This window comes from Pinus tabuliformis, chromosome 7 (assembly GCF_031772625.1).
Source record: "Pinus tabuliformis cultivar Carrire ecotype Pingquan chromosome 7, CPIR1, whole genome shotgun sequence".
Lineage (NCBI taxonomy): Eukaryota > Viridiplantae > Streptophyta > Pinopsida > Pinales > Pinaceae > Pinus > Pinus tabuliformis.
The window spans coordinates 359,986,760-360,014,064 of NC_142293.1; the positions used below are offsets into that span (position 1 = coordinate 359,986,760).

General features: G+C 37.0%; 1 protein-coding gene across 2 annotated transcripts in view; it reads left to right on the forward strand.

The window, feature by feature from the left end:
* Positions 1-5,027: 5,027 nt before the first annotated feature.
* The window catches only part of LOC149247437 (uncharacterized), a 135,747-nt gene continuing 113,469 nt past the window's right edge, over positions 5,028-27,305 (forward strand). Inside the window, exons 1-8 of one of the 2 annotated variants that reach the window (XM_089458215.1) lie at positions 5,028-5,255; positions 5,375-5,700; positions 9,344-9,721; positions 11,419-11,573; positions 11,947-12,186; positions 24,656-24,765; positions 24,854-24,931; positions 25,079-25,185. In XM_089458215.1, the coding sequence (XP_089314341.1) occupies positions 5,699-5,700; positions 9,344-9,721; positions 11,419-11,573; positions 11,947-12,186; positions 24,656-24,765; positions 24,854-24,931; positions 25,079-25,185 (1,070 nt within the window). In that variant the 5' untranslated portion in view covers positions 5,028-5,255; positions 5,375-5,698. The remainder of the gene's footprint in view (positions 5,256-5,374; positions 5,701-9,343; positions 9,722-11,418; positions 11,574-11,946; positions 12,187-24,655; positions 24,766-24,853; positions 24,932-25,078; positions 25,186-27,305) is intronic. The other variant, XM_089458214.1, reaches the window with a different exon arrangement.

Sequence of the window (27,305 nt, forward strand, 5' to 3'; positions counted from 1 at the left end):
TTGAACTTTTTCCAAAAATAAGGATCAGCTCAATCTTCTCATATATCATGCTTACGAATGCTCCAAAGTTATTGAGAGATGCTACCGTAGAGTTGTTTTTATTTGTAAATGCAGCTTAAAGTGGTCCATAGCCATTAAAATGTGAGCATCGATGTTTATTAAGAGTTGCTTTCAATGGAGTAGCGACCCACATTATGATTTCAAGTGCGTTGCCACATGGAGGGGGCAGGAGATTAAGGTAATGGGCCTGCGCATCCCATAAAGCTGGAGTTGATATAACAAGTTAATTTGCAATGATGTGGATAATTTGTTAGTAACATTTCGATCCTTTTTACCACTTATTCAATGTAGAAAGGTTGGTTAAATAGATCATTTTTATGGTAGGTATGAGTAGTTTTTCATAATTATGAAGGTTTATTTTTATTAGGTAAATTGGTATGAAAGTATTGAGAGGTAAAGTTGAATTGATTATAATTGAGAAATATATTGTTTTAGAAAATGATAAGGAACGATTTTTTTTAAAAAGAAATAATAAAATGTATATATATGTTATACTTATAATTTGACTGAATTAAATTGAAAATAATAAAAATAAATAAATAATTTAAGAATAAAATAAATTAGTGTAAATTATATTAAATTTGCGTTTTTTCCTTTTGATATTTTATTTAATAAATTGAAATTAATATGAATTTATATTATTATTAAAATAGATGGGTAAAAAGTTAATTTAAAGTTGAAATTTGTTTTTTCTTATAAATAAATTAAAATTAAATTATTAATAAAAAAATTATATATAAAATATTGATTTTATAAAAAAATTCTAAATAGAAAAAGGTTGATAATTTTTTTTTGTTTAATATATATTTGATTAAAAAAAATCAACATTCTATTTATGAAGAAATCTCTCTACCATGTTAACTTTTATCACTTTCATATGATGGTAAGAAAATAATGAAAGATGATAAGTTTTTATATATGACTAGCTATGACTAGGCTTTTGTTGTACAAGCACAAACTCAATAACATAGGAGACCATAGACTTTCTAAGCTAGCTTTAAATTCCAGCCAAAACCACCTAAGACTCAAATGAGGTTGATATAAAGACACTAGGGCCTGGTTAAACCATTGGCAGATCAACGAGAATGTTGCATTGCAAAACATTAATAACATTAAAAATATTGTTACTTCTGAGTTCAAAGAAAAAATGTGGTGTGAGAAAGATTTAGCAGCTAAAAGAAAATTAAGATATTATAAGGAGGTCATCAACCCCACCCTAGAAGATCAAAAGTAACTCTCTGTTTTATCTAGCTCAAAGAAGAAAATTAATATAGTCAAGATTAGAACGAACTCTCATGAGCTCCATAGTGAAACGGTTCATTGGGCAGTTCTTAAAACACCATGGAAAGGTTCTACTGCCTCTGTGAGAATACGAACATCGAGGATGAAAATCACTTCCTCTTAGAGTGCCCCGCGTACAACCACATTAGATCTCAGTTTCAAAATCTTTGTTGCAATACTGACCTTCCTAGCCTTTTACGTTGTCAAAAATACAGTGAGCTCGGGAGGCTTCTCTCCAAGCTTTTTGAGCATAGGAATAAAATCTTAAATCAAACTAAATAATTCGTTTCTTTAGGTCCGATAGACCAGAGTTTGGTCTCAGTGGACGTTAACCATCATCATCATCATCATATTAATTATTACTTTTAATCAAATATGTCATTATTTTATTTATAAGAAAAATATTACAAAAAAAAGTATTTTTTACTATTTTTTTATGATGGTCAATAAGGTAATTGTTGGCACTTTCACTATGCCTAATTTAGAAGGGCTTTAAAAAGTTAAATTTATGACCTCCCAATCTTGAGTCAACTCACATCTAGCTTAAGACTACTTGAGCTAACTCTCAAGGCTAAAAAAATTGAAGTACACAAGGATGGGCTTTTGCATGAATATGAGATATCTCTATTCATGCAACCACACATTTGACCAATACCTTAAGGTGACCACATGACTCTGAGAACATCCCTCATGGGAATTGAACTTTGCCTACTAGCGAAAAACTCCTTACTTTTCATTAATGGATCCAATACTTTTGGGAAAAGGGCGTAACCACACATTTGACCAATACCTTAAGGTGACCACATGACTCTGAGAACATCCCTCATGGGAATTGAACTTTGCCTACTAGCGAAAAACTCCTTACTTTTCATTAATGGATCCAATACCTTTGGGAAAAGGGCGTAACCACACATTTGACCAATACCTTAAGGTGACCACATGACTCTGAGAACATCCCTCATGGGAATTGAACTTTGCCTACTAGCGAAAAACTCCTTGCTTTTCATTAATGGATCCAATACCTTTGGGAAAAGGGCGTAGGGGTGGGTTTTTGATCCACTCATGTATGCACAAGTCACATGATCATTTAACATACTATCTCTAGGTGCAACTACATATTCAACCATTACCTTAATGTGATTGCGTAACTCCATGAAAATCCCTCATGGGAATCAGAACACGTCTCTCATGGCAATTTAAACCTGCCCAATGTTGATATATGTTATCCCTTGCATATATTTATTTTGATTATTAATTAATTGACCATTAAACAAATTTTTGATGATAATGCGCTTGGGCGTCAAAGACATTTGGTAGTTATGGATGTGGGCATGAAAGAAGAAATAAAAACAATGTTAACATGCAAAATTGAAAAACTCTCAATAATAAACAATACACTAATAATGCGCATGTATGAGTGGGTGTCTTATGGTGTTGATGCTCTTAAGTAGGTTTGCTCCTCTTTAGACCCTTCAATATGGAACATACCAAAACCCAAGTATTGTGAACCAAGAAATAACATCAAGTAGTCCGAGTGTTATCTACCAAAGTGTTGATGAGTGCTTTACCCCTTTGGTATCTTAACCTAGATAAAATAAAGTATTTTTTATTGACCACTGAAAAGATATGAGATAAACACACACACAAAGCAAAATATTGAAATTCTATATAGCTTTATTTATTTTAACTAAACTTAATTTGTAAAAAACCATGGAAAAATTTAAATGTTATATAATTTGGACTTTCTCTAACAATCTCCATCAAATTCAATTATATAATTTTTGGCCAAAATGTAAATTTTCATTGCTGAAACTACATTTTTGAATACATAAATGGGCTCAACGCCCTCAAAAATATATTTGGCACCCCAACTTTACAATCTCAACAATAATGTCTACGATTTCAACAACTCTTCAAAAATTCTAGCCAAATTTTAAATAGAATAATTAGAAAAATATAATAAAAATCCAAATCATAACATATTTAAAATATAATAAAAACAATAAAATAACTCTCTAATTTTATAAATTTATTATCCCTAAATACATTGAATTTATTAACATTAATATAATATTTACTAAACTCAAGTTATACAACAACAATAAAACCTACGTCAAATCTCTTAAACCCATCCTCACACCTTCCTCAAATCTCATAAACTCATCCTCATATGCACTAACCCATCCTCACACCTTCCTCAAATCTCATAAACTCATCCTCATATGCACTAACCCATCCTCACACCTTCCTCAAATCTCATAAACTCATCCTCATATGCACTAAAATTAACGGAATTGTCTACAGAGGCGGAGGAATTGGCTGGATGACCCAAAGTGGCCAGAATCCAGGCAATTTTTTTCTTCCAAAAATCTTGTAGATGCCGTGTTTGAATCATGTTTTTGATGGTGGAAATGAATTCAACACCATCAAAAACCTCTAGGGCGCCTAAAATTATGAAGTTTGACAACTTTTACTTGGATGTACAAAAACCCCTACGGGATTTTTTCAAAATATGACCGGAATTTCCATAACTTTGGCAAAAAAGCATAATCCTTAGATTACCACAAAACTAGTTAGCAATATAGATGCAAGGAGAATGTAAAACTTTTTGTCTGTCGAGATCACAATTTTGTCCATAAAGCTATTTTTTACTAGAATCCAGACATTTTTTCTTCTTCAAAAAATCTAACCATAAGAGTGTTTAAATAGTTTTTTATGGTGAAAATGGATTCAACACCATCAAAAACCTGTAAGACATTCAAAATCAAGATTAATAGTTGCAACTCAAATTTCTCAAAATTTTGACTAGATTCAAAATCTTACAAAATTTTCACTATTTTCTAAACAAAATTTTAACCCATTAAAATACTATAAACTTTTATTCTCGTTAAAGAAAAGTTAAATACCATAAACTTTTGTTCTCATTAAGGAAAAGTTAATATGGAAAAGAACAATTAATGCAAGGACAAGGGGTTTTGACCCTTGTAAATATGCCTATCACACGTGAAGATTAACTCTTGTAGTAAGTAAATTGACACTAACCTAAACATTTTCAATTATCCCTTTGCCACTAACATACAAGATTCCACTCTAGGAAGACATGGAGGACCCAATCCCATTCCATTGGAAGGTACAGTCTCTTGGGAATTGATTCCCCCATATTTAAATTATGAAAGATTCTTAAAAACTGTGGTTTGGTCTTTTAGTCAAAGGATCCCTCTCAGATATTTGAGAAATAGTCAACTCACTGTTTGATCTTCATCTAAAAAAATCTCTATTTTGATATGAAGACTTTTTTATTAAATGGACAAAGCATCCACATCAAAAATAAACCAAGGTCATTGCATTCAAATCCACGGAGGTCATTTGATCGAAAGGGGAGTGTCAAAAGTTAGTTAGTTTGTGAAACCATACCATCGAAGTTAGTTGGTTTCAGAGCCATGGGATGGAACTAAGCACTCCATCTTTAGGAAATAATTATTCTTTAAAATACTTAAAAAAATGAAATGGCTCCATTAACAGTTTCATCACGAACCGCTAATCATCGCAATAAATGGAACTAGAAGTGACTTACGAATAATTATCTGCAATTAATTTTATTTAATAATGCTAATTAATCTATAAAAAGGTGTAATTTCTATTTTATTTATATATTAAAAAAGGGTTCCATTTTTTAAACTCTTCCCTATTCATCTTCTATAATTGTATTATGTAGGAGCCGGTGTTCCATTTAACCTCAATTCCAGTGCCCAATGTCAATCCGTCGGCCCATGCTAGACGGTTTATCATTGGGTTTTCATCGCTGTTCTTGTATAGCATCGAATTGCAGGTTTCTTTCACAAGCGTGGAATCTCAAATTCAACCGCAGTAAATCAATTTGCGGGCTTCTGCGTCGTTGCTTTTGATCTGATAAGGTATACACATTTTAGCGGAATTGGTAAATTGTCAAGCTTGGCATTGGATCTCAACGTATCGGAGTTTTTATTCATAAGTTGCCCCTTTTTATGTCTTCTTAAATCCTTCTCTCATGCAGTGGGGCGGAATTTTCGCGGGAATTGTGCTTTTCGCCGTCGATTGGGCTCTGCAAATCCTCCACTGGGAGGGTTTCTTGGGGGTTCGAGAAGTTTTTGTCGGTTATTCTGCATGCAATTTTGTGGCCAGGGCGTGTTTTGGGAAAATTAGGTTTTGTGCAACCGTCGGTTAAAACATGCAGGGCCTGGAAAGGAATGACAGGAATGCGAAGAAATGAATTTTAGAGATCTTTCTTATCGTTTTTGAGGGAAAAGTTGAGGGGTTTTCCCTTGGCTGAAGTTGGAGAATCCGGACAGAATGAGGATGCCGTCTTGAATGAGTTAACATGTAAGTCCAATTTAAAACCCTTAACGTGTGTATAATGGGGTTCTTGATTGACCTTTAATGGAATCTATGAAGCATATTGCAATCTATTTGGCATGACATGAGAAAATAACGCATCAAACAATTAAACAGATGTTGTTTCAAAAAAACTGTAATTGACACATTCTGATTTTTACCCTAGCATTCGAGGTCACCGAAACATTTAGTTTTTCTCAAGGGCATGGTTAGTAGTGCGATCGATAATTGTTAATTCAGGAGTAGATTTATTGTAGGGGCAAAATAAATCAGAGGGCAGCAGAGGATTTTATTATTTTATTAAAATACGGGACGCTTCTATTCTTAGCATCCTCTCTAGAAACGACTCTTGCAAAATTTCTGTTGGCTTAAAGATGCCCAATATATGGGTTCTACTTAAAGGAACCACATAAGCCGTTGGGCTTTTGAGACGATCCTTGGTCAAACGGGACTTTGAAATCTTCTCACCAGGGTTCCCTTCTCTCTCTTCTTTCCTCTTATTTTATGTAATATTTAAGTCATGTTGTCTTGTTGATCATGTTATATTTTGCTTTATGCTTTCGGGGTAGCCTATACAATCCCTACAGATTGATATCACTGATTGTACTTTTTAGCCCCATTGACCTTTATGCATGCATTGTGACTTTCTTAGGATGCTGTAAGACTGTAAGAGGTGCATCCATTGAGTATAATCAATTTAGAGCCTTTGCCGAATTCCTTCAGTCAGCGGAACTGATAAGATTTCAGGCTTTGGGGCTTTGATGGCTGGTATTGTCCGCAAACCATGCTAGAAGGTTGGTACATAAGAAGTTCGGTGTCTAAGCTCAAGCTTTGGAGTTTAACCTACCCGTATCTCCAATCGCAATGGCCTTTTATGTAAAGTGGCAGTGTATCAATGTTGCGCTGATTAAACATGAAATGGTGTTTGGGAACGGCTTAAGGCAGTCATCCATTTCGGCAGCAGTTTGGTATGGAAGTCCTATGTTACTAACCAGTGGCATCAGAAGTTGACCATCCGCTTATTGAGGGCATGCTATATTTTTAACTGCAATCGCACTTGTTGTATCTACATTGGATCACAAAGTATTCTATCAAAAGCATGGCATTGTAGGAGAACAAACTACTCTATAAAACGTATGGTGATGGTGGACCGCAAATTACTTTATAAATGTATGGCATCATTATATCTAGCATCAAATCTTACAATGTTGTACAATTCTATTTTTTCTGCCATTAATTAACAGACAAGCCCTTGTACCCTTGGATGCCTGTCACAGACTCACAGCTACACTCAGGTTAAAGCAGACGAGACCATAAAATGCCATTCCAGATTTATACACAGGTCCTAAACAGGTTGAAGTTGGAACATTTACTTGCTTATAGAATAACTAGCCATTTTGGATTCAGATGATTGTGGATGGCTGCATTTATTAGAGAGTTATGTTTGGTCAATTTACCATTTTTTTGGTTACATCTTTTGACCTTAGAGGGTCAAACTCGTTTAGATCACCTTTGGCTATGAAACCGACATTGTAAAGTATCTATTCTGTCAAATTCACCATGGACTTGGAACTGGCCTCATCCCCAACTGGGCAGCATGTTCTTCCTTTGGGATTGGACTCATAACTGTTGTTAAGTTCAACTTCTCATTTTAAGGTCTTAGTATAAGCATACTCAAGTCTCTATCAATTTAGGGTGCTGGCATAGTCAATTTATTCTAGCAAACAGGTATGTGAGGCTCCAATTCTTGTTTTCTTTTTGCTCTTAGTCAACAGCCTTTGTATGATTGTTTGTGGTATCAACCTTTTATCTGTAGTGAATGTTTGAGTCTATTACCAGAAATTTTGAAGACATTTTCCTACTTGAGTCCTTTTGCCTGACATTGATGATTGATCAGAATAGGTCATAGCAAGTCCTTGTATTTCTTATATGATGACGTGATTAGTTCCCATTTGTGTGGCTAAACTGAACTCAAACCTTCTCCTCCCAATGAAGCACAACATCTTCTAACTCATTGGCATCTTACTTGTTTATTAATGATGCCATATGTTAATCTCCAAAAATTCTTCAACAAGCAGCTCAAAGAAATATTTTACTTCTTTGTGTGGTTACTTTTTTCAGTTTTTTCATTTTAATTCCTTGTCAGTGTTCAGTGATGCCACACATGCTGAAAATTTAATCTTAAGCAGATTCATATTAGAAAAACTAAACCACAATGTATTGGATATAATTGTTGCTTGCAGTGGAATGATGCATCCAATCTGAATGTTGAGAGGATAGAAGGTATAGGCCTCTTTCATGAGGAAATAGGAACACCCACTCACTGAATTAGGACCCTGTGCAGTACACCCTATGTAGCATGTTTAAATTTGTGAAAGGTTGTAGTGCAGCTTACTTTCCAAATGTTTCAAATAATTTACCTTAAATATAACTCAACAGCTTTCATTAAAAAGGCAGGGGCAAGTTGATGGGTCTAATGATAAACTTGAAGGAAAGGACATCTCGACTCATTTAAGTTGATTTTTTTTCGTAAGCTGGAAAGCTCTCACCTGAATAAGGATGCATGTCATATGCTGCATTTGATCCCTTTGAGTTATTGTGGGCAGACTCCCATTAGCTACTGGACTTTACTTCTACACCTAATGCAATAGTTTAAGTGAAGAAAAGAACAACTGGACTCATTTAAGTTGACTTTTTGTATGTTGGAAAGCTCATATGACCAAGGATGCATGCTGTATGCTGCATTCGATCATTTTGAGTTATAGTGGGCAGTCATTACTTCTACCCATTAGTTACTGGACTGTTGCTAATAAGATTCTGAAAATTTCAATTAAAAAAAGATTCGAGTGGTGCTGGTGTGACTGTCAGGTGAGACTCGAGAGGGCATCTGAGAGATTTTGTACTAATTTGTTTTTTCAGTGATTTGAATCTCCAAAGTGTTCTTCATGCCAGATATCATTTATCTCTTGCATCTTTCATGCCAGATCATTTATCTCTTTTTTGCCTTCCAGGTCCAAGGCTCTTCATGGGTGTGCTTCCCATCTTCCTTGTGCTCCTCCAGGTTGCAATTAACACCTTTACACTTTGTACAGTTAAATATGTGTGAAAAGAGGGTGCAATAGTAAGAGGTCTCAGTAGGCCACTCATCCTAGTACCACTCTAGATCAATCTGCAGAGTTCTGATGAGATCCTGTTATTAATACTGGTATAATTGCACCCAACTACTATATTAGTGTTTTTTTGCTCTGATATTCAACATTGCTGCATCTTATACTGTATCAAACGGTTGCTTTCTTCCATCCTTCTGCTGCTGTAATCATTTAATTATTAAGGATTTTGATAGCTGAAGATTGTATTAAAAATTTAAATATTGCATTTTGCCGCATTTTTAATGTTACTGTTTAGTACAATGTTGGGCCCAGAGAAGGATATTTTAGTTTCATTGTATAGCCTTTGCTGCTTTAGTAGATATTTAATTGGTAAAACTTGAACACATTGTCATGGTAAACATTCAAATGGTTTTAGTTCTTGGATGCTACTCCATTTTTACTTTTGGTTTATATTTATTTTCATTTATTGAAGTTTAGTTCATTATTTCAGCATTTGAACATTTATTTCATATTTCCGGCAGGTATACGAAAATGGAGGTGCGCAAACAAGCACCCTTGTGTGATGCAGCCACAGCTGCTGGAGTACCTTCTGCAATTATGCCTTCTCTTGTTCGAAGGACTAATGAGGAGGCTGATCTTGATGGAGCAGTGAAAAGAGTGGACATTCCCACAGAGGAGGATGTAGATATTGATCTTAGGGAAGTGTATTTTCTGATCATGCATTTTTTATCAGGTGGGCCATGCCATAGAACTTACGGTCAACTCTGGAATGAGCTTCTGGAACATAAGCTTTTGCCTAGGCGATATCATGCCTGGTATTCAAGATCTGGGTCACATAGTGGCAATGAGCATGATGATGGGTTGTCTTTTCCATTGAGCTATGCTCAATTAGTTGAAAGGTAAAGCACATCAGGAACATAAAATATTCAAATTTTAAAGAAAAACATATATTCATGTGCATCCATATGAATCCAAACTATTTATACACAAATAAGCAAAAGTTCTTATTTATATAGCATGTAAGGTTGCACATAACCAAAATATCATCGAGTGCAATCCATCTCTGACCCGACAAATAGGTTCTAGATAGCCTCTAGCATTGAAAAGAAATCATACTACAACAAATACCTACATATCGTCAAAATCATTGCCTATATGGGGCTCTTTGTCATCAATATAACCCTCTAAGCATTAAAGTAAAATAGAAAAATGTAGCATGTCAAGTCAAAATTTTGTTTGAGTGATGGGTACATTTTTAGTAGAGTCATGATAGAGGAGTGAGATCTAAAAGTCTACTTTCTCAATATGAAATACGATGAGGTTGGAAGTTGGAATCACTCTCAAACATTCTGAGTCATTTCATGGTAATTTAAGTAAAAAGATGACTTGTACTTAAAGAATTTAATATTACCATGAATTACATAGCAATACTAGGGCCATAGGCTCGAACATTCAATATTAGTATGGACTAGGGGAGAATTAGAAGTGGGCCAACCAAATCAGAAAAAAACAGAAGAAAAAGGAAAATTTTTTAAGCTGGCCCATGTGCATACGAACTGCACAGAACTGGTCATGAACCAGCTGGTTCGGTGAAATAGGCTGGTTCAGTACTGAACCATCTGGTTTCCTTACAGAACTGGCCGGTTTGGTACTGAACCAGCCTATTCTGGTTTTGAAGCCCCAACCGGTTGGACCGGCCGGTTCCACCGGTTCTGGTCCGGTTCTGATAATATTGCTTTCAACAACCCTGTTAACCTCTCATGGTTAAAATTTTGCGACCTGGCCATCCAAAGAAACATGTTACTTACAATTAAGGTGCTTATTTCTGATTTCATTGTATTGGAAACTGTAATGCCCATTATTGACAAAAAGCAACTCATTGAGTGAGTTTTCCCATTTATTAGATGAAGAGTTTAGCATTGATAATGATATTTTCATACCATAAAATAATGGGGCTGCAAAATATTTGCCGTCCATTTGGAAAAACTTAGCCCTTGGCCATATTTTTTTGTCCCTGCTCTTATACTATCTGATCTGATCATAAGTAGAGAGTCAACTTCTCTCTCATTATTTATCTCCTATTGTTGCACTTGATGTTGAGAAAATTTAGTATAATTATCTGATCACAAAAAGCGAGAACTTCTCTCTCTTTGTTTATCTTACTCATTGCACTGATCAAGCTTATGTTAGTAAGGATTATGAAATTTCCCAAAAATGCTAGACTGTATTTTTGTCGACTTGATGAATTTTCAAATTGAGTGATGTTAATCAAAGTGGAGATTGTGAAGTTACTCTAATTGATGTTATATATATATATATATATATATATATATATATATTAGGTTTTCAGGTTGTATTGATATTTTTGTACTTAAAAGTTCGATTGGCCTATTTGTGGTCATTTGTTTGACATGAATAAGATTATCCAAACCATTTTGTCTCCAGTGCACCTTTTGTAGACTATATTTTGGTTGTCATTGTGTTACCAAAATCTAAATGTTTTATTTGGTAATGGATATGAGTAAGCCAACTGAATTGGGCACATTGTGGAGTAACTATTGACATGAGTTGATGTACTTTTCTATAATCCATGTAGATATCCACATACTGAGAAGAATCATCTAGTAAAGCTTTTGCAACAATTGCTGTTGAAAAGTTCTGCAGTTTCGTCAGGTGTGCCTGATGCAAAGAATTTGACCGGAGCAGATGTTCCAACACTTCTGGGATCAGGCGCTTTCTCCCTTCTGGAATGTAAGAGTTCTATATTGGGTTGTTTCTTCTGTTTTTAATAAATGTCCAGTTATATGTCTCTTCTTTTTATGGTTGTCCATTTATGTTACTTTGATCTGTTCAAGATATATAGATTATGAGGACTTCTGTAGCCATAGTTTTTCTAAATATTTTCTGGTGAATGATTTGCACCTTTATCTTCAATGAACTCATGTTGAATCTGTTGCTTTACCTCAATTTGTTCTCTTGAGCTTGATATATGTTGTATTTAATACATTTTCTTTTGTTGAATTTGTTCTCATCAGCTTGATATATGTTGTATGTACTAATGTAGTGCAGCAGCTTTACTTCAATCTATTTTCTTGAGCTTGATATATGTTGTATCGAATGACAGCTGAAAGGGGAAGGGATGCGAAACAGGTGTGCCAAGGTGAAAATTATCTTCGCTGGCCACATTTGCAAGCAAATCAAGTTCATGGCCTGAGTTTGAGAGAAATTGGAGGTGGTTTTGCAAAGCATCATCGCGCTCCATCTGTTCGTGCAGCATGTTATGCCATAGCAAAGCCATCTACCCTGTTACAAAAAATACAGATTATCAAGAAGCTGAGGGGACATCAAAATGCGGTTTACTGTGGTAAATTACTTAACAATTTTTTTCCTATTTCTTCAAATTTCACAATTTTTTCCCTATTTCTTCAAATTTCATTTGAGCATTCAATGATTGTTTAAGTTGCATTTCTTTTCTATTGTTGAGATTTGGTTTATTTTTGGGTGCGTTCATTCAGGGGGATGAGAATGCTTGTTACTAGTTAGTGTGTGCAGGCTGTCTATAGCGTGATGGGCTGTAGGTAGGTATGATGTAAAAGTTGATGGGCAGGTTGTTTAGCATATTGTCTACAGTGTTTAGATTTATTAGTTGAAATAATTCCGTTAATAACAATTTTCTAAGAGGTTAAATAATGGGCTGAGTAAACAATTTTCATAATTTTTTAAGATGAATTGGAACAATGAATGACGTTGAATGGTAGGGTAGTGTTAGAGAACTGAATTGTAGAACTATGCGTGTTAAATATTGGTCGACTTGTGAGAATGCTGCAGGAGCCTCCTAGTTGCCATATGGGCATCATGTCCAAAAGCTGTTATCCCATTTTCCATGGCAGACTGCATACCATTCATTAAATTGGAATTTGATTAATGGTTAAATTGAGCCTTTGGGAAGAGACTCTCTGAGTGCATGGTGGTAATCGAGTTATGGGAAACAAAACTCCGTGTGGTGAATAGAAGTCATTGCATAAGATTGAGATTTTTTTGATTGGAAAATACATCTTTTATTAACAAAAAAATACATGCAAACAATAGAGAAAATGTGGAAGGGTATATACAACAGAAGTCATAACTTTAGAATGCAACTAGTATTGAACTAAAACCAACATAAGATATGGGTTCTAGAGATTGGGCATCTTTCGTCAACAGAGCGCCCTTAGGCAGGGGTTGTTGGTGTGCATCATCACGACACATGGAACAAGCGACAGACAGTGAGCTAACCTCATACTCAAAAACAGACTTGCACCTTTTTGAGACAATAAGGTGGAAGTTCTCCAGCACAGCTAGATCACAGTGAACGCATAACATACTAGAAACTGACAATTTCCAAACAAGGCAGCACATTAATGAACCCTGCCTTGAAGCAACATTTAATACTGATCCTGCAAATACTTCTAGAACTCTTGGAAAATTGACACTCCACATCACACCACAAGGAACAAACAGCAGACAGAGAGCTAACCTCACACTCGAAAACAGATTTACAACTGCTCTTCTTGAGAATAAGGTGGAAATCCTCATGTATTGCTGGATCACAGTGAAGGCATGACATACTATAGAGTCGAGATTGCCAATCTCCAAACTCGGCAGTGTTGAATGGTGTTGTCATTGATGCTAACATCGGTCTATGAACGCTCTTGATATACGTCATGGATTCCATTAGTTGGAAGCTCCAATAGACAAGAATCCCCCGAAGAAAGAAGGCCCCTGCAGTATGGTCATGATGCCCTACTTGTAATGAAGTTGGTTACTAAGTTAAATGAAATTGCTATTAAGATCAGTGTGGAAAAAGTCGGGAAAAAATGGGGATTAAATCCCCAAAATGCGATTTTTTTGGCTGGCTGATTAAATCGGCTGATTTTTTGCCCATTTTTTCCTAGTTGAAAAAGTCGGGATTAAATCGGGATTTTTTCCAAAAAATTGTGAATGAGGTATTTTTTTAACGATTTTTTAATTTTTTTTGAAAAATCAGGATTTTATTGAAAAAGTCTGGATTTAAAAAAAATGAATATTTTATGTTTTTTTGATTTTGCCGACTTTTTCAAAAAAATCTAGACTTTAACGACTTTTTCAACTTCTGGACCCTTGCTGATTTAATCCCGACTTCGACTTTTTCCACATTGATTAAGATCATCATCAATTGATGGTCCTTGTCATGTTGATTCTAATGGTATGTAGCACGCCATATGGCTACTCACTATGTAAGAGATATGCCTTTCGAAAGGTCAAAGCGCCCAAGCATGGTCATGGTACCCAAAGCATTTGGTACATAATGTATTAAAGATTGTGCATGGTCCACAATTCTTAAATAAATGGTAACAATAATGAATGTTTACATGCCTTGAAGGTTGTGCTTGGCAAAGTTTGGTCTTGGAAAATTGCAAGGAAATTCTAACAGCTCAAGTCAGACCTAGAATTAGGCATTTCTTGCAATTAAAAATATTTCTTAAATGCCTTGATCAAGTCATCTCAAGTGGAAGTAGGTTTTACTTAAGTTGTGCCAAAATTCAAATTGGCTTCCCTCCTTTTCAAGTTGGCTTCTATAGGTCTCTACGCCTCTATATATAGGGACATATCTTCCCTCCCAAAGGTGTATTGATCAAGCATTTTCATGTGATATATCTTTGTTTCATTTGCGGCCTGGAGTAGCCTTGAATACCTAACGTTTGGAGGTCAAAATTTTGAGCCAACTTATGAATTTTTTTCGTTGAAATTTTTGTGGATCAGCTCGGGTTACTAGAGGAAATTAGGCCCTATTTTCTGAGATCTTCTGGGTGAAACTTCATTAGATTTTGTGTGGATTTTGGTTACTGATCTAGGGAATTTTGACAAAGGCCTACTCAACCTGTCCTTGAGCCTATGTGGGCATTTTGACAGAGGCTTACTTGTGACAGAGGCCTACGTGGTCCGCTTGTTGAAGAAGGTGGTCAGGGCAGGAGAGTGAAGTCTCCTTCAGGTTGGAGTCTGAAAATACTTCAGGGTGGCAGAGTGGTGCTAGGGTTGGTTGGAGCTTGTGTAGGGTGTTGTAGCATCCTTTCAATGTGAGCGGATTAAACCACGGCGTTGGAGCGTCCTTCCAATTAGAGCAGGTAAATCAGGGAAATGGTGCGTCCTTCCAAGTGGAGTTCGTAAATTAGGGTGTTGGAGTCTAAAATCCAGGGGGTTGGAGCCTCCTTTAAGTTGGAGTTTGTAAACCAGGGGGTTGGAGTGTCCTTCAGTTGATGCTGAAAATCTTGGAAGTTGGAGCCTCCTATTGATGTAAATTTTTGAAGACCTATATTAAGAACTGTTCAGTGGTTTTTCTTCCGGAAGTGTTTCCACCTAAAAATCTCGTGTCTACCGTCTTTGATATTGTGCATTAATGAATGGTGTTGTTAATTCATGCTTTGATATGATGCTAATGTTAATTAATGCTCTAAAAGATTAAAAATTAACTAATTGAAGTGAAATATTGATTCACCCCCTCTAGGTATTTCCAATAGGCAACACACCAATAAATCTTGCCTTGAAGCAAGATTTAATATTGATCTTGCAAATACTTGTAGAATTCTTGGCAAATTGACACTGCTAAAAATATTCTTCTGTTGATGATAGACAAGGCAAAGGTTGCTCTAGAGATAACTTGTAGACAAATGGTTTTTGGGTGGTATCCCATAATATATCACCAACTAGGAAAATACCCTTAGCTTATAAGAAAGCTAAATTGGCCAAACATTGAAGTCTACACGCCCATCTATTCTCTGGGTTGATTGATACCCATCTAGCATTGAGCATTGGGATAATGGATATCGATGATAGCATATTGATTACAATTGCCAGGTTATATATTGTTGGAAAGGATGACCAAACCTCCATCCCTAACCCTGTAAAAAGACCTGAGCAACTCTATATTCATTTTGAATAAAACTTTCTCTAGTATGATATGATAAGATAACACAATTTTTTGATGTCCAACAAATGACTACAAATAGGTCAATGGGATTGCTAAGTACAATAGTGTGAGATACAAAGTGGGAGTAAAATGGTTGCTCTTAGAAACTCATGATATTATCGAATCTATGGTGCAAAACCATTCAAGTGTTGGGGAGAGCCAATTGCTAAAAGTTTTAGCGTTGCAAATGTTGTGATATATCACAATAATCTAGGCTTGGTGATATTAGGGCTAGCAAAAATTTCAATTTTTTCCAATTTGATTATATCACGATTTGCATTGCTAGAAAATGGAAAATATTGTTTGCGTTAAGACATTTTTGGATATTTTATATATTTTTGTGCACTTTGAAGAGGGAAAGTAGTGTGGGTTGAGAACAAAACAGGTTATTTACTATTACAATTTCTCATAAAAGGGCTAGAGTTAGGGGGTTTCTTTAGTTGTTTAAACAATTGAAAAAATGGACATTTTTGAAATTTGTTGATATTTTCCTCAACTTTGTCAATAAGTTGTTTTTTGAACCCATGGCAATATATTAGTTGAAATGATTTTTGCAACATTGCCAAAAATACAAAAGCCTTTAGGGTGCATGTTTCATCATGATTAGCATCTCTTGATGCTATTTTTGCTACATTTGAGGTCGAAGGGAAAAAGCTCTTGATAGATTATTGGTTGGAGGATTTGGAAGAGCATGGAGATCTAGAAGATGTATCTTGAGATATTTCTTGCTGCTAGGGAGCGAAACTGGTGCTATTGTTGTGTTGTCTCTTGGTACGTCTTTTTACTAGAAGTGCGGTAAAGAAATTTATAATCAACTAGACTGGGACCAATCTCGGGTGGAGTGGATATAGTCAACATGCTCTAATAAGTCCAAGGGTCTTCCTCTTGTATATGATGAAACATTTTTGTCAGGAAATTAAACTAAAGTAGATACAAAGTTTTGAGACTCCTTGAAAAGACATAAAAACCCTTCTTTGACCTCTATAAATTGGGCATTGAAAATTTAAGTGCTTTTTCTTGAACTTGGGAAGATGCCATAGTTCACAGATCATGTCCACCTTGGTGATGTGGTGGTTGCTTTCAACACAAAGGGTGACGAGAATCGACTTGAAATTGCTCGAGGGGGTTCAATGAGCATGTATCAAGAGTTGAAACTTAATGTGTGCGTGGGGTTGGTTGGTGGGGGGCTTGAACAATAAGGCTATCTCTTAGCTCTAGGAAGGGCTTTGCTTAGTGGGTGATCTAGGGGCTTAGCCTGCTTGGTGGAATGACCCAAGTAACCTAATTATATTGTTTGATGATTTCCTCTTTGATGATCTTATTCAACTTTGCCTATTCAATAGGAATTGAATAGGGTCCTCAATATAGTATGTGAATGGGTGAAGTGCTTTAATAAGATATTGATCGAGTAAAGTAGCTATGTAGTATGTAGCATTCACAAACCAACAACAAAGTGAGGTAAGGAAACTAGTCCAAAGGTGGTATCAATTTTAAAGGGGTGGTCTTAAACTCTGCTTGGACTATGCATGGGGAATTGCCCTCTTGCATTTGATGATATGACAAAGCATGAGAATTTGAACTCTATTTGTAATGCCCTCCCAAACCTTTGAATCATAGAGAACTGTGGGTTTGATGAAGTTGTACATGAGGTTCATCGTGGATTGAATGCCATGAAAATGGTTTTGAAAACATTGATGCTTGAGAAGAGCAAGGTAGCCATGACCCTTGTTGATTCGAGGTTGGAGGGCTTTTCTCAAACCAAATATGGGCTTTGAAAATTGAATGCCCAACGAAGTGTAGGTAGTGATATTTTTGAACCCTTGATTACATAGGTAATAATGGTACTTTGAGAGGATGTTCTTCAACCCACGGGAGATTATTACCTTGGTTTTGCCAATGTTGATTGTTAAGTTGGCAAATTTCACAAAAATTGGATAAGGCATCAAGTTGTGTTTCTAACACCTTTGCTGTGGGTGGCAGACAAGAGGACTGTGTCATTAGCTAAGAGGAGGATGGAGATCAAAACCTGGTGAAGAATGCAGCCATCATTTGGCTGGATATTTTTTTGGAGGAAAGAGTCCAGCTTATCAATGTAAGTTTCGAACAATGTAGGTGAAAGATAGCAACCCTGTTTCACCCCTCTGGTGCTCTTAATGAAGTTCAACAACTCCATGAGCTGTATGGAGTCTACTAAAGATAGACTCATAAAGGTGCATAATAGCCATGATAGGAATGTCTGAGATATTAATGTCTCTAAGCCTCTAGGATAGGGCCTCCTTGGGGGCTGAGTCAAATGCCTTTAAAAAGTTGATGAAGCAATATAGGACTTCCAAAGAGTGATCATTACTTGCTCAATGATGGCTTAGAGTGTGAGAATGTGATCAATGGTTTGGGGCTTTGGCCTAAAACCTGTCTGTACCCTAGCTTGAAGATGTCTCGTCTTGAGCTAAATGGATAATTGTAGAAGAAGTGTGATTGCATAGACCTTGGAAAAAGTGTAGCCCACCTTTATTTTTGGTTTATTGTTTGGATTAGAGTTGCCTCTTGATTTGTGGATTGGGTGAATAGTGTGGTGGGACCACACCACCAGTGAAGAAATCCCAAGCAAACAACATTTTAAACAGATGAATAGTGTGATCAAGAAGTGCTAGTATACCATGTCTGAAAAGCTCAGCTTGAAACCATTCACATCTTATCGCTTTTCTGGTGTTCATCTCCAGATAGCTTGTTGGATATCCATGTAAGTGAGAAGGTGTTTAAGGGAGGAGGTGACTGCAATCGGAGGTTGCCCAAATACATCATAAAGGGTAGTTGTCCTGGTGAACATGGATTGGGGGTCAAGATCAAATGGGAGGTTTTGGGGAATGGTGGGGAAAATTGGTGTGCCAAAAGATTTTGGGGGAATGGTGAAGGGATGCACATAGTTCACATCTTCACAAAGAGACGAAGAGGTATTTCTTGCAACAAAATGGTCATGATAGGATTTGCAAGGGAGGGGTTAGGATATGGGGTTATGGAGAAGAGTTTGACAGAGCTGTCTATGATGAAGTTTGCAGTGATTGTCAAACCATCGATTCATAGGTCTGGATCTGTGTTTCGTGGGAAAGGGAAGGAGTGTTGGTCATGTTGGGATAGGTGTTAAGGGCACCATCCCAAATGGTTGAAGAGAGATTATCATATTGCAGGAGGTTGACTCATGATATATCTACAGGTTGATATATACATACATATGTGTGTGTGTATCTATGTATTAAGAAGGACCTATATATAGATCAACCCATATCAGTTTGATCATCAGGTTGACCATTGAGGGATGAGTGATTGTCACCACTTTCCACAGTTCAGACAGACTTTGCCATAACTTGCATTACATAGCTTGGAAGTTGGGGTTATGCAACTGGTAGAGGGAGGAGATTCTGTGGGTGAATAGCCTACATACAACATTGGAACATGTAGAATGACCTACATGGGGGGTCACTGAGATAGCAGGAAGGGGTTTTGCATGCATTATGAGGGACAAAATGGTGGTGTGGGTGAGGAGGTGAAGTGATACTCAGGTGGGGCTGTGGGGTAAGCTAACAAGGACGAAGCCATTAGCATAGGGCAATAAAGGAAGAGATGAGCTTAAGATGACGAGAGGGAGAGATGCGTCGTGGGTAGCAGGGAGTATAAAGACTTGAGCTGGTAGAAGGGATTGGCCCTCTCAATACTATAATAGATGAATGTCCAGGGGCAACGATCCATACTCTTAAGCAAGGTGTACCAATTCTTCGAGGAACATGTGTCTGAATCCCACACATTTTTCTAGTAGAAAATTATTTTCCTGTTCAATCCATGTTCCTGAAAGAAAGATATTTCCACAACTATGTACCCTGCATCCTCTCGCTCCAAATATGGTGGCATGCTAAATCCTAGCCTCCTTTGTTGCCCTCCCAAGTCCAACACAGCAAACCTGCAATTGCTTCCTAACCTGACCATATGCTCCTGAAAATGAATGAGCCTGAAACCTGGGACAAGTGGGGCAACTTGGGGAAGTAGTATTACTAAAGAGTCTTTGATAAGAAAAACTTGAGAGTGTTGGTGATTGCATGGGCTTAGGAAGAGGAACCCTGATGGAGCACTGCTGCTTTGGATTTTCCAGATATTCCTTGACAACACATTTGGATAGGATGAAACTTCCATTTGGTTGTATTGATAGCTATGATGCAGAATTATTTACATTACACATTCTGTTTCTTTCTTTGCCATGGAAAAATCATAATTTTGATTAAGAGAGAGATGAAAATTACATGCTGTAGGTGTCATACATCATATTGCAGGGACTGCTTATATAAACATCACTTCCTCGATCAATGCATGTCACAATAGTTCAGATACATAAAAACTATCAAAAATAAAAAAAAGTCATCTGTCCGGGCTTCATCATCGGCCCTTGTATATTCAGACTATATAACATAAAGGTACTGTCTTTCTGTAAGTAACAGGTAAAACTGAACAAAAAACATGAGGATAATAGCTGGATTGCTGTAAGTGAAAAAGGCTGTAGCAGCATGCATCATGGACTGCCGCCTCCTTGATCCAGTCTATGAATGGCTTGTGGTAATACTCATAATCCTCACTGGCAACCTGTTCGGAGATATTCCAGTCTACAAATGCTTTGTGTTAATACTCATAATGCTCGCTGGCAACCTGTTCGGAGATCTGCCAAATTCCCCAAGCATGCTGCGCACCTGCCTTGGAAAGTTCATCAACTGATGTGTTTCTCTCCCTGTAAATGTGTTGACAAGAACCATGATCAAGATATCTAATTATCAAAAGAACCTCCTCCAAAACAGGACTGAGTGTGTCCATGTGACAAATAGAGTTTCAGTTGAACCAATTGACCACCACATGAGAATCACCAAAGACCTGAAGCTGCCAGCACTCTTTTTCAACAGCAAAAAGTAAAAGAAGTTTTAAACTCGCAATCTTGGCATAGTTGTTTGAACCCTGGCACAAAACGAAATTTAGTTTAAAGGAATGATTATCATTAAGATGCAAGATGGTGCCTCCTGCCACCTTGGGAAGAGAAATCAAAGAAGGTCGACGGACGAGAGGGATCAATCTGCTCTTCAACTACTGTGCGAACCAGGGAAAATTTTAAGGATGGAAAACTATTTTGAAGTTTAAAAACATTCGCGAATCTCACTTGTCCCTAATATGCAAACTATAAAAAAAATATTGATATATTTGTAAAATTATTCAAATTTATAATGATTTTATATATAGTCTCTATATAATGTTGGCGATTTTTAAGGTAAAATAATTATATATCATAAAATTTGGGTGAATTTTTTTTTAGAACATAATGGAAATTGGCGAATCTTTTTTTTGGAAAATCATGGCAAATTAGCCCATCTGCGAATATTAGCCCCTAAAATTTTCCATGGTGCGAACCCTGTTGTTTGCAACATCTTCATGTATGAGATCATATATGGCTACCACCTTTGCAACGACCTGATCAGGATTCATGGCCTTGGAAAATTATATGATTTCTGCTGAGCCAAATGCCGCATTGATGACGGGAGGAAGAGTTCTAGGTTTTATTGGGACAACAACATTCCACCAATTCTGCCAAACATCTTTAAAAGAGTCACCCTGCCATTGCCAATTGACAGAAAGATAATTTTGAACTGAATTCTAGATTAGGGAGGTGACAAGGCAAAAAACAAAGAGATGGTCCACTGATTCCTCTGCTGCTTTGTATAAAGGGCACCAACTTGGCCCCGCGAAGCTTCTCTCTTTTAGATTTTCACCAACAGGAACTTTATTCTCAATCAAACACCAAAGGAAGAGATGAGCTTTTGTCGGGCATTCAATTTTCCATATCAGCTTCCATCACCATGTAGGGTTCCTGGGTTCCTTATCAGCTGCAATGAAAAGAGATCCATCCTTGGGCGTATAATCCCCAGAAGAGGAATGAACCCACTGCAATTCATTCTCACTATCATTTAACTTGACATGAGAGATATTTAAAGCTGAGGTATAATTTCGCCATCTCTGGTGCCATTCTTCTGGAAAATTTAATGCCCAGGGACTCATCTAGCCTTGGGCCCAAATAGAGGTGGACTCTGAATCTGCCACCTGATGTAGAGTTCTTTTGTCCCGAACTGCCAAAAAGTCCACCATCTCCTGCGACAGCTGATAACTATTCCCACATCCAGACTAAGGGTCCTGACCAATCCTAAGCTGCTTCCCTGATCCCACCTTCCTTGGATCCTATCCAGAGAAATCTGTAGCAACATTTCTGAATCAAATTTATAATCCCTTTGGGGATTTAGGACACAAACATCTAGAAAATTGGTATGGCCTCAAGAACTGACTTAATTAGAACCAACCTGCCTGCATGTGAAAGCCATCTAAAACTCCATCCATTTAGACGCTTCTCAATCTTAGAAATTAACTAGAGCCAATCTTCTTTCCTGTAACAATTTGGCTTCAGGTGGAAGCCTAAATACTTAAAGCCTTCGTCAAAATTCAAAAATCTACACAAAAAGAGGGCTTGAGCATGTGCAAAATTTGCAAATTCATCTCTGGAACAACCAATCTCAGAAAGTGATGATTTCTGAACATTGATTTCCATCCCTGTGGCTTGTTTGAATAGGGCAAGAGCATTTGTAATAGTATTTGAATGTCTTCTTGATCCAACACTGAACAGATGAACATCATCTATGAAGAAGAGATGTGTGAGGGACACGCCATCCACCACCGATGCCCCTTTGAGGTCACCCCTGTGCTTTGCATCCCTTATTAATCTACTTAACCCTTCCATCACAAGCAAGAAGAGCAGAGAGGACAGCAAGTAACCTTGACGAAGGCCCCTTTTGGCATGGAAGAATTCTGAAGCAGAGCCATTAATTAAGACATCAAAGGATACTGACGTAATGCAACACATGATCCAATTTATGAAATTAAATTCAAAGCTGAGGTGTGTTAGCAGCATTCTAATGTAAATCCAGCTTACCCTATCATATGCTTTAGATAAATCAATTATGAGCACCATACCGTTGAATTTTTTGTCTTCAGGCTATGAAGACCCTCTTGCGCAACCCCTATGGCTTTGTGAATTTGTCTATCTTACAAGAAAGCAAATTGCTCCTTAAAAATATTTTGAGAGAAAAATGACTTCAACTGATTGGCTATAATCTTTGCAATGATCTTGTAGATGCTATTGCACAACGAAATCCAGCCTAAACTCGTCAAATGAGCTGGGATTGTCTGATTTAGGAATAAGGGTGATAAAAGTTGAGTTGAAAGCATCAAACATTCTGCCCGGCCTGCAACATTCTTCTACCATTTTCAAAAGATCACCTCCTAACAGCTCCAAGATATCTGTGAAGAATTCTACCGGCCAGTCATTTGGACCTGGGCTCTTGCCCCTATGGAGTTCATGAAGCACTTTCTCAAGCTCCTCTTCTGACACAGGCTCCATTAAGGATCTGTTAGTTTCTTCATCAACAAATCGGGGGAATGCCGAGCAACAACAATTACTTAGGCCAATGAGGCTTCCTGAGGGGCCTTGAAAAGAGATTGGAAATGATTTATGCCCAACCTTGCCAGATCCCTAAAATTTGTTACCCTACCCCCCTCAGAATCATCCATTGCCCAGATGGTATTTATTGCCCGCCTACCTTTAGCAAGCTGTTGAAAGAATTTAGTATTTTTGTCCCCAAAATTCAACCAGACTGCCCTACTCTTCAATATCCAAGACTCTTCCCTTTCCTCCAGAATTCTTCGTCTAATGGCTTCCATTTGGCTGATCTGTTGTTTAGATTCATTCGAATGGTAACTCACCCGATTGTTTGTCTAATGGCTTCCATTTGGATGATATGTTGTTTAGATTCATTTGACTGGTAACCCCCCCTTATCAGGTTCTTCTAACAATTCCAATTCTTGATTTATTTTCTGAAGAGCCTTCACATCCTTATGAGCTTTTTCCTTAGCCCAGGCCATTGGTGCTCTCTTAAGTCTATTTAGGTTATCAGCAAACTGCAAAGCATCACCCATCCCTTGCTGATCACAGTTGCGCCAGTGATTCTGAACCAGAGTTCTGAAAGCCTTGTCCTTCAACCATACAGAATTAAACTTGAAAGGAGCTCTAGGCGCTCTAATGGACCCCTTGAGTTCCAAATATATAGGGTGATGAGTTCCAAATGTTTGTGACTGGACCTAAGTGAAATACAAGGATCAATAGCAAATTGACTGCACCATTTTTTGTTATGCTGCTTCATATGTTCTAGATATTCCTCGATAACATATTTGGATAGGATCAAACTTTCTTTTGGTTGTATTGATAGCCGTGATGCAGAAGTATTTGCATTAGGCATTCTGTTTCAAATGATTAAAAACTATGTTTAATAGACATTGCTGTATTCTTTTGGAAGTATACCTTGAAGAAGTAGAAATGTGCGTGTTACTGGACTTACTTGAAATATAAGAATCAAAAACATAGTCAGTCAAATGCTATGATTTCTAGATATTAAGTAGTTCTATTTCTATTTATTTTAATAGAGCAAGAAACAATATCCATTTACTTGGGGTGTAAAGTTAAGTACATCCTGCTTTTTTTTTATATGTTGAAGTGTCCTCGCTCCAGTATGGTCACTCTAAGAGAGCATATAAAAACCACATTTTTGTGAATTCCTTGTAGTATTCCTTTTTTAAATGTTTTCTGCTAATCATTTAATTCCAAGTCCTTTATTTCGCATGTTTCCAAGTTTCAGAACATTTTTACTATCATTTTTTAGACTCTAGAGTTTAGGTTAGTAACAGTGCATCACTTAAAATCTGAATATATCTGCATCCACAGCGATTTTTGACCGGTCCGGACAGTATGTAATCACTGGTTCTGATGATCGCCTTGTCAAAATCTGGTCCATGGAAACTGGCTTTTGCTTGTCTAGCTGTCGTGGACATGAGGTGGGTTTTCACACTAAGCATTTCTTTGGTTTTTGCTTGACTTGAGTAAATGTGTGGTGTTCACAAATGCATTGGCAATCATTTTCAGGGTGACATTACTGATTTGGCAGTGAGTGCAAACAATGCCTTGGTGGCATCAGCTTCAAATGATTGCATCATCCGAGTTGTGAGTTCTTTGTTTTTGTTATGCTCGGTTTGGTCAGTTGTATGTATAACAAGAGACAGTTCATATTGGGTTTCTCTCTAGTTTTGATTGATTTTTCTGTGGTCCATATGTCAGTTGGTGTTAAATGAATTGTGTGGATGATTGCAGTGGCGTTTGCCAGATGGTCTTCCGATATCTGTGTTGCGAGGTCATACTGGAGCTGTAACTGCCATTGCTTTCAGTCCTCGGCCAGGTTGTGAGCACCATCTTTTATCGTGAGTATCCTGCCATAAATTAATATATTAAGTTTTAACTATGGCTTCTTGGATGAAATTTTTTACAGGATACACACTACTAGCTTCACGGAAACATTATTTGACATTTACTATTACCCTGTTACCAGAAAGGTTAATTGAGGAGGCCATATCTAGGAAAAGCCCATCTGAAACCGAAACATTGTTTTTGGTGCTGATTTCCTGTTTCTGGACAGGAAACCTGCTTCTCAAGAAATGACTAGTGATTGTTTGGTCATTTCTTGCAGGCTAGCAGAAACACTAGAAAAATAAATTATTGCAGCGTCTGGAGTGAGCTGCTGGCCGAAGGTCATATTAATAGTTTGTGTAATTGGTGATCAAACTGCTTTGTTAATTGGCTGTTGATGTGTTTCTTTTTCATAATCAAGCATTCCACCCTCCAGCCTTTGGGCAAGGGTACGATATTCTTTAGCTTTTAAGGCCATATAACAAGAAGGATTGAAGCTATTGTTGACAATATATTTGATATGAGTTCAATATTTCCTTTGTGGGAATTGAATCTGGGTGGGGAGGATAACAGTCATTTCTCTCAACCACCCGAGGTAAACCCAATTGAAAGGTTGTTGATGTGTTATATATATATATATATATGCTTCTTGTTGCTGAGTATGGACACATTATTCAGTATATATATATATATATATGCTTCTTGTTGCTGAGTATGGACACATTATTCAGGCTTGCTAAAATATCTCTGTCCATATTTCTGTCTTGACAAGAAAATCCTTAATTCTTTTTAAGACATATCATTGATCTAATTAGCACATTAATTCTATTAAGACTTATTATTATATTAATCTTATCAAGACTTATTAGCATATCATTAATCTTAGCGTAGTATTCTTTTCATTAATTGTATGGTTTTATTTTTAATTATGGATTCAATAAAAAATCACATATTTCTGATTCCCTTCTAGTGGAGTTACTGTGCAAACTGCAAACATGCCGCACTCCCTTTATGTGATGAAACATAGTGACAGGTCAGCTTTAGGCAGGTTGGACTTCCTCTTCAAATTGTAATCACAGGGATAGGTCAGCCTTAGGCAGGTCAGAGCCGTCGGACTATCCCTTTGCTATGGCAACACAGTGACAGTTCACCCCCTTCTGTTTTGCAAACTGTAAGTGAAATAATCGCTTGTCTCTACTCCATGCAGCCACTGAAATTGGAGTGAAATAGTTGTGTACACTGAAAATGCTGGAGGAATTGTTGTGCAAATGAAGGTTTAGGGAAGTTGAATTGTTGAGGTTAAATTGAAATGATGAGGTAAGTTGAGTCGCTACGCAAAGGAAGGCTTAGGTTTACCATTTATGTTAAAGCTCCCTATGCTCTCCTATTGTTGTGGATGATTGCAGTAGCGTTTGCCAGATGGTCTTCCGATATCTGTGTTGCGAGGTCATACTGGAGCTGTAACTGCCATTGCTTTCAGTCCTCGGCCAGGTTGTGAGCATCATCTTTTATCACGAGTATCCTGCCATAAATTAATATATTAAGTTTTAACTATGGCTTCTTGGATGAAACTGTTTTACAGGATACACACTACTAGCTTCACGGCAACATTATTTGACATTTACTATTACCCTGTTACCAGAAAGGATAATTGAGGTCATTTCTAGGAAAAGCCCATCTGAAACCGAAACATTGTTTTGGTGCTGATTTCCTGTTTCTGGACAGGAAACCTGCTTCTCAAGAAATGACTAGTGTCTTGTTGGTCATTTCTTGCAGGCTAGCAGAAACACTAGAAAAATAAATTATTGCAGCATCTGGAGTGAGCTGCTGGCCGAAGGTCATATTAATAGTTTGTGTGATTGGTGATCAAACTGCCTTTGTTAATTGGCTGTTGATGTGTTTCTTTTTCATGTAATCAAGCATTCCACCCTCCAGCCTGTGGGCAAGGGTACGATATTCTTAAGCTTTTAAGGCTGTATAACAACAAGGATTGAAGCTATTCCAACAATATATTTGAAATGAGTTCAATATTTCCCTTGTGGGAATTGAATCTGGGTGGGGAGGATAACAGTCGTTCCTCTCAACCACCCGAGGTAAACCCAATTGAAAGGTTGTTGATGTGTTATATATATAT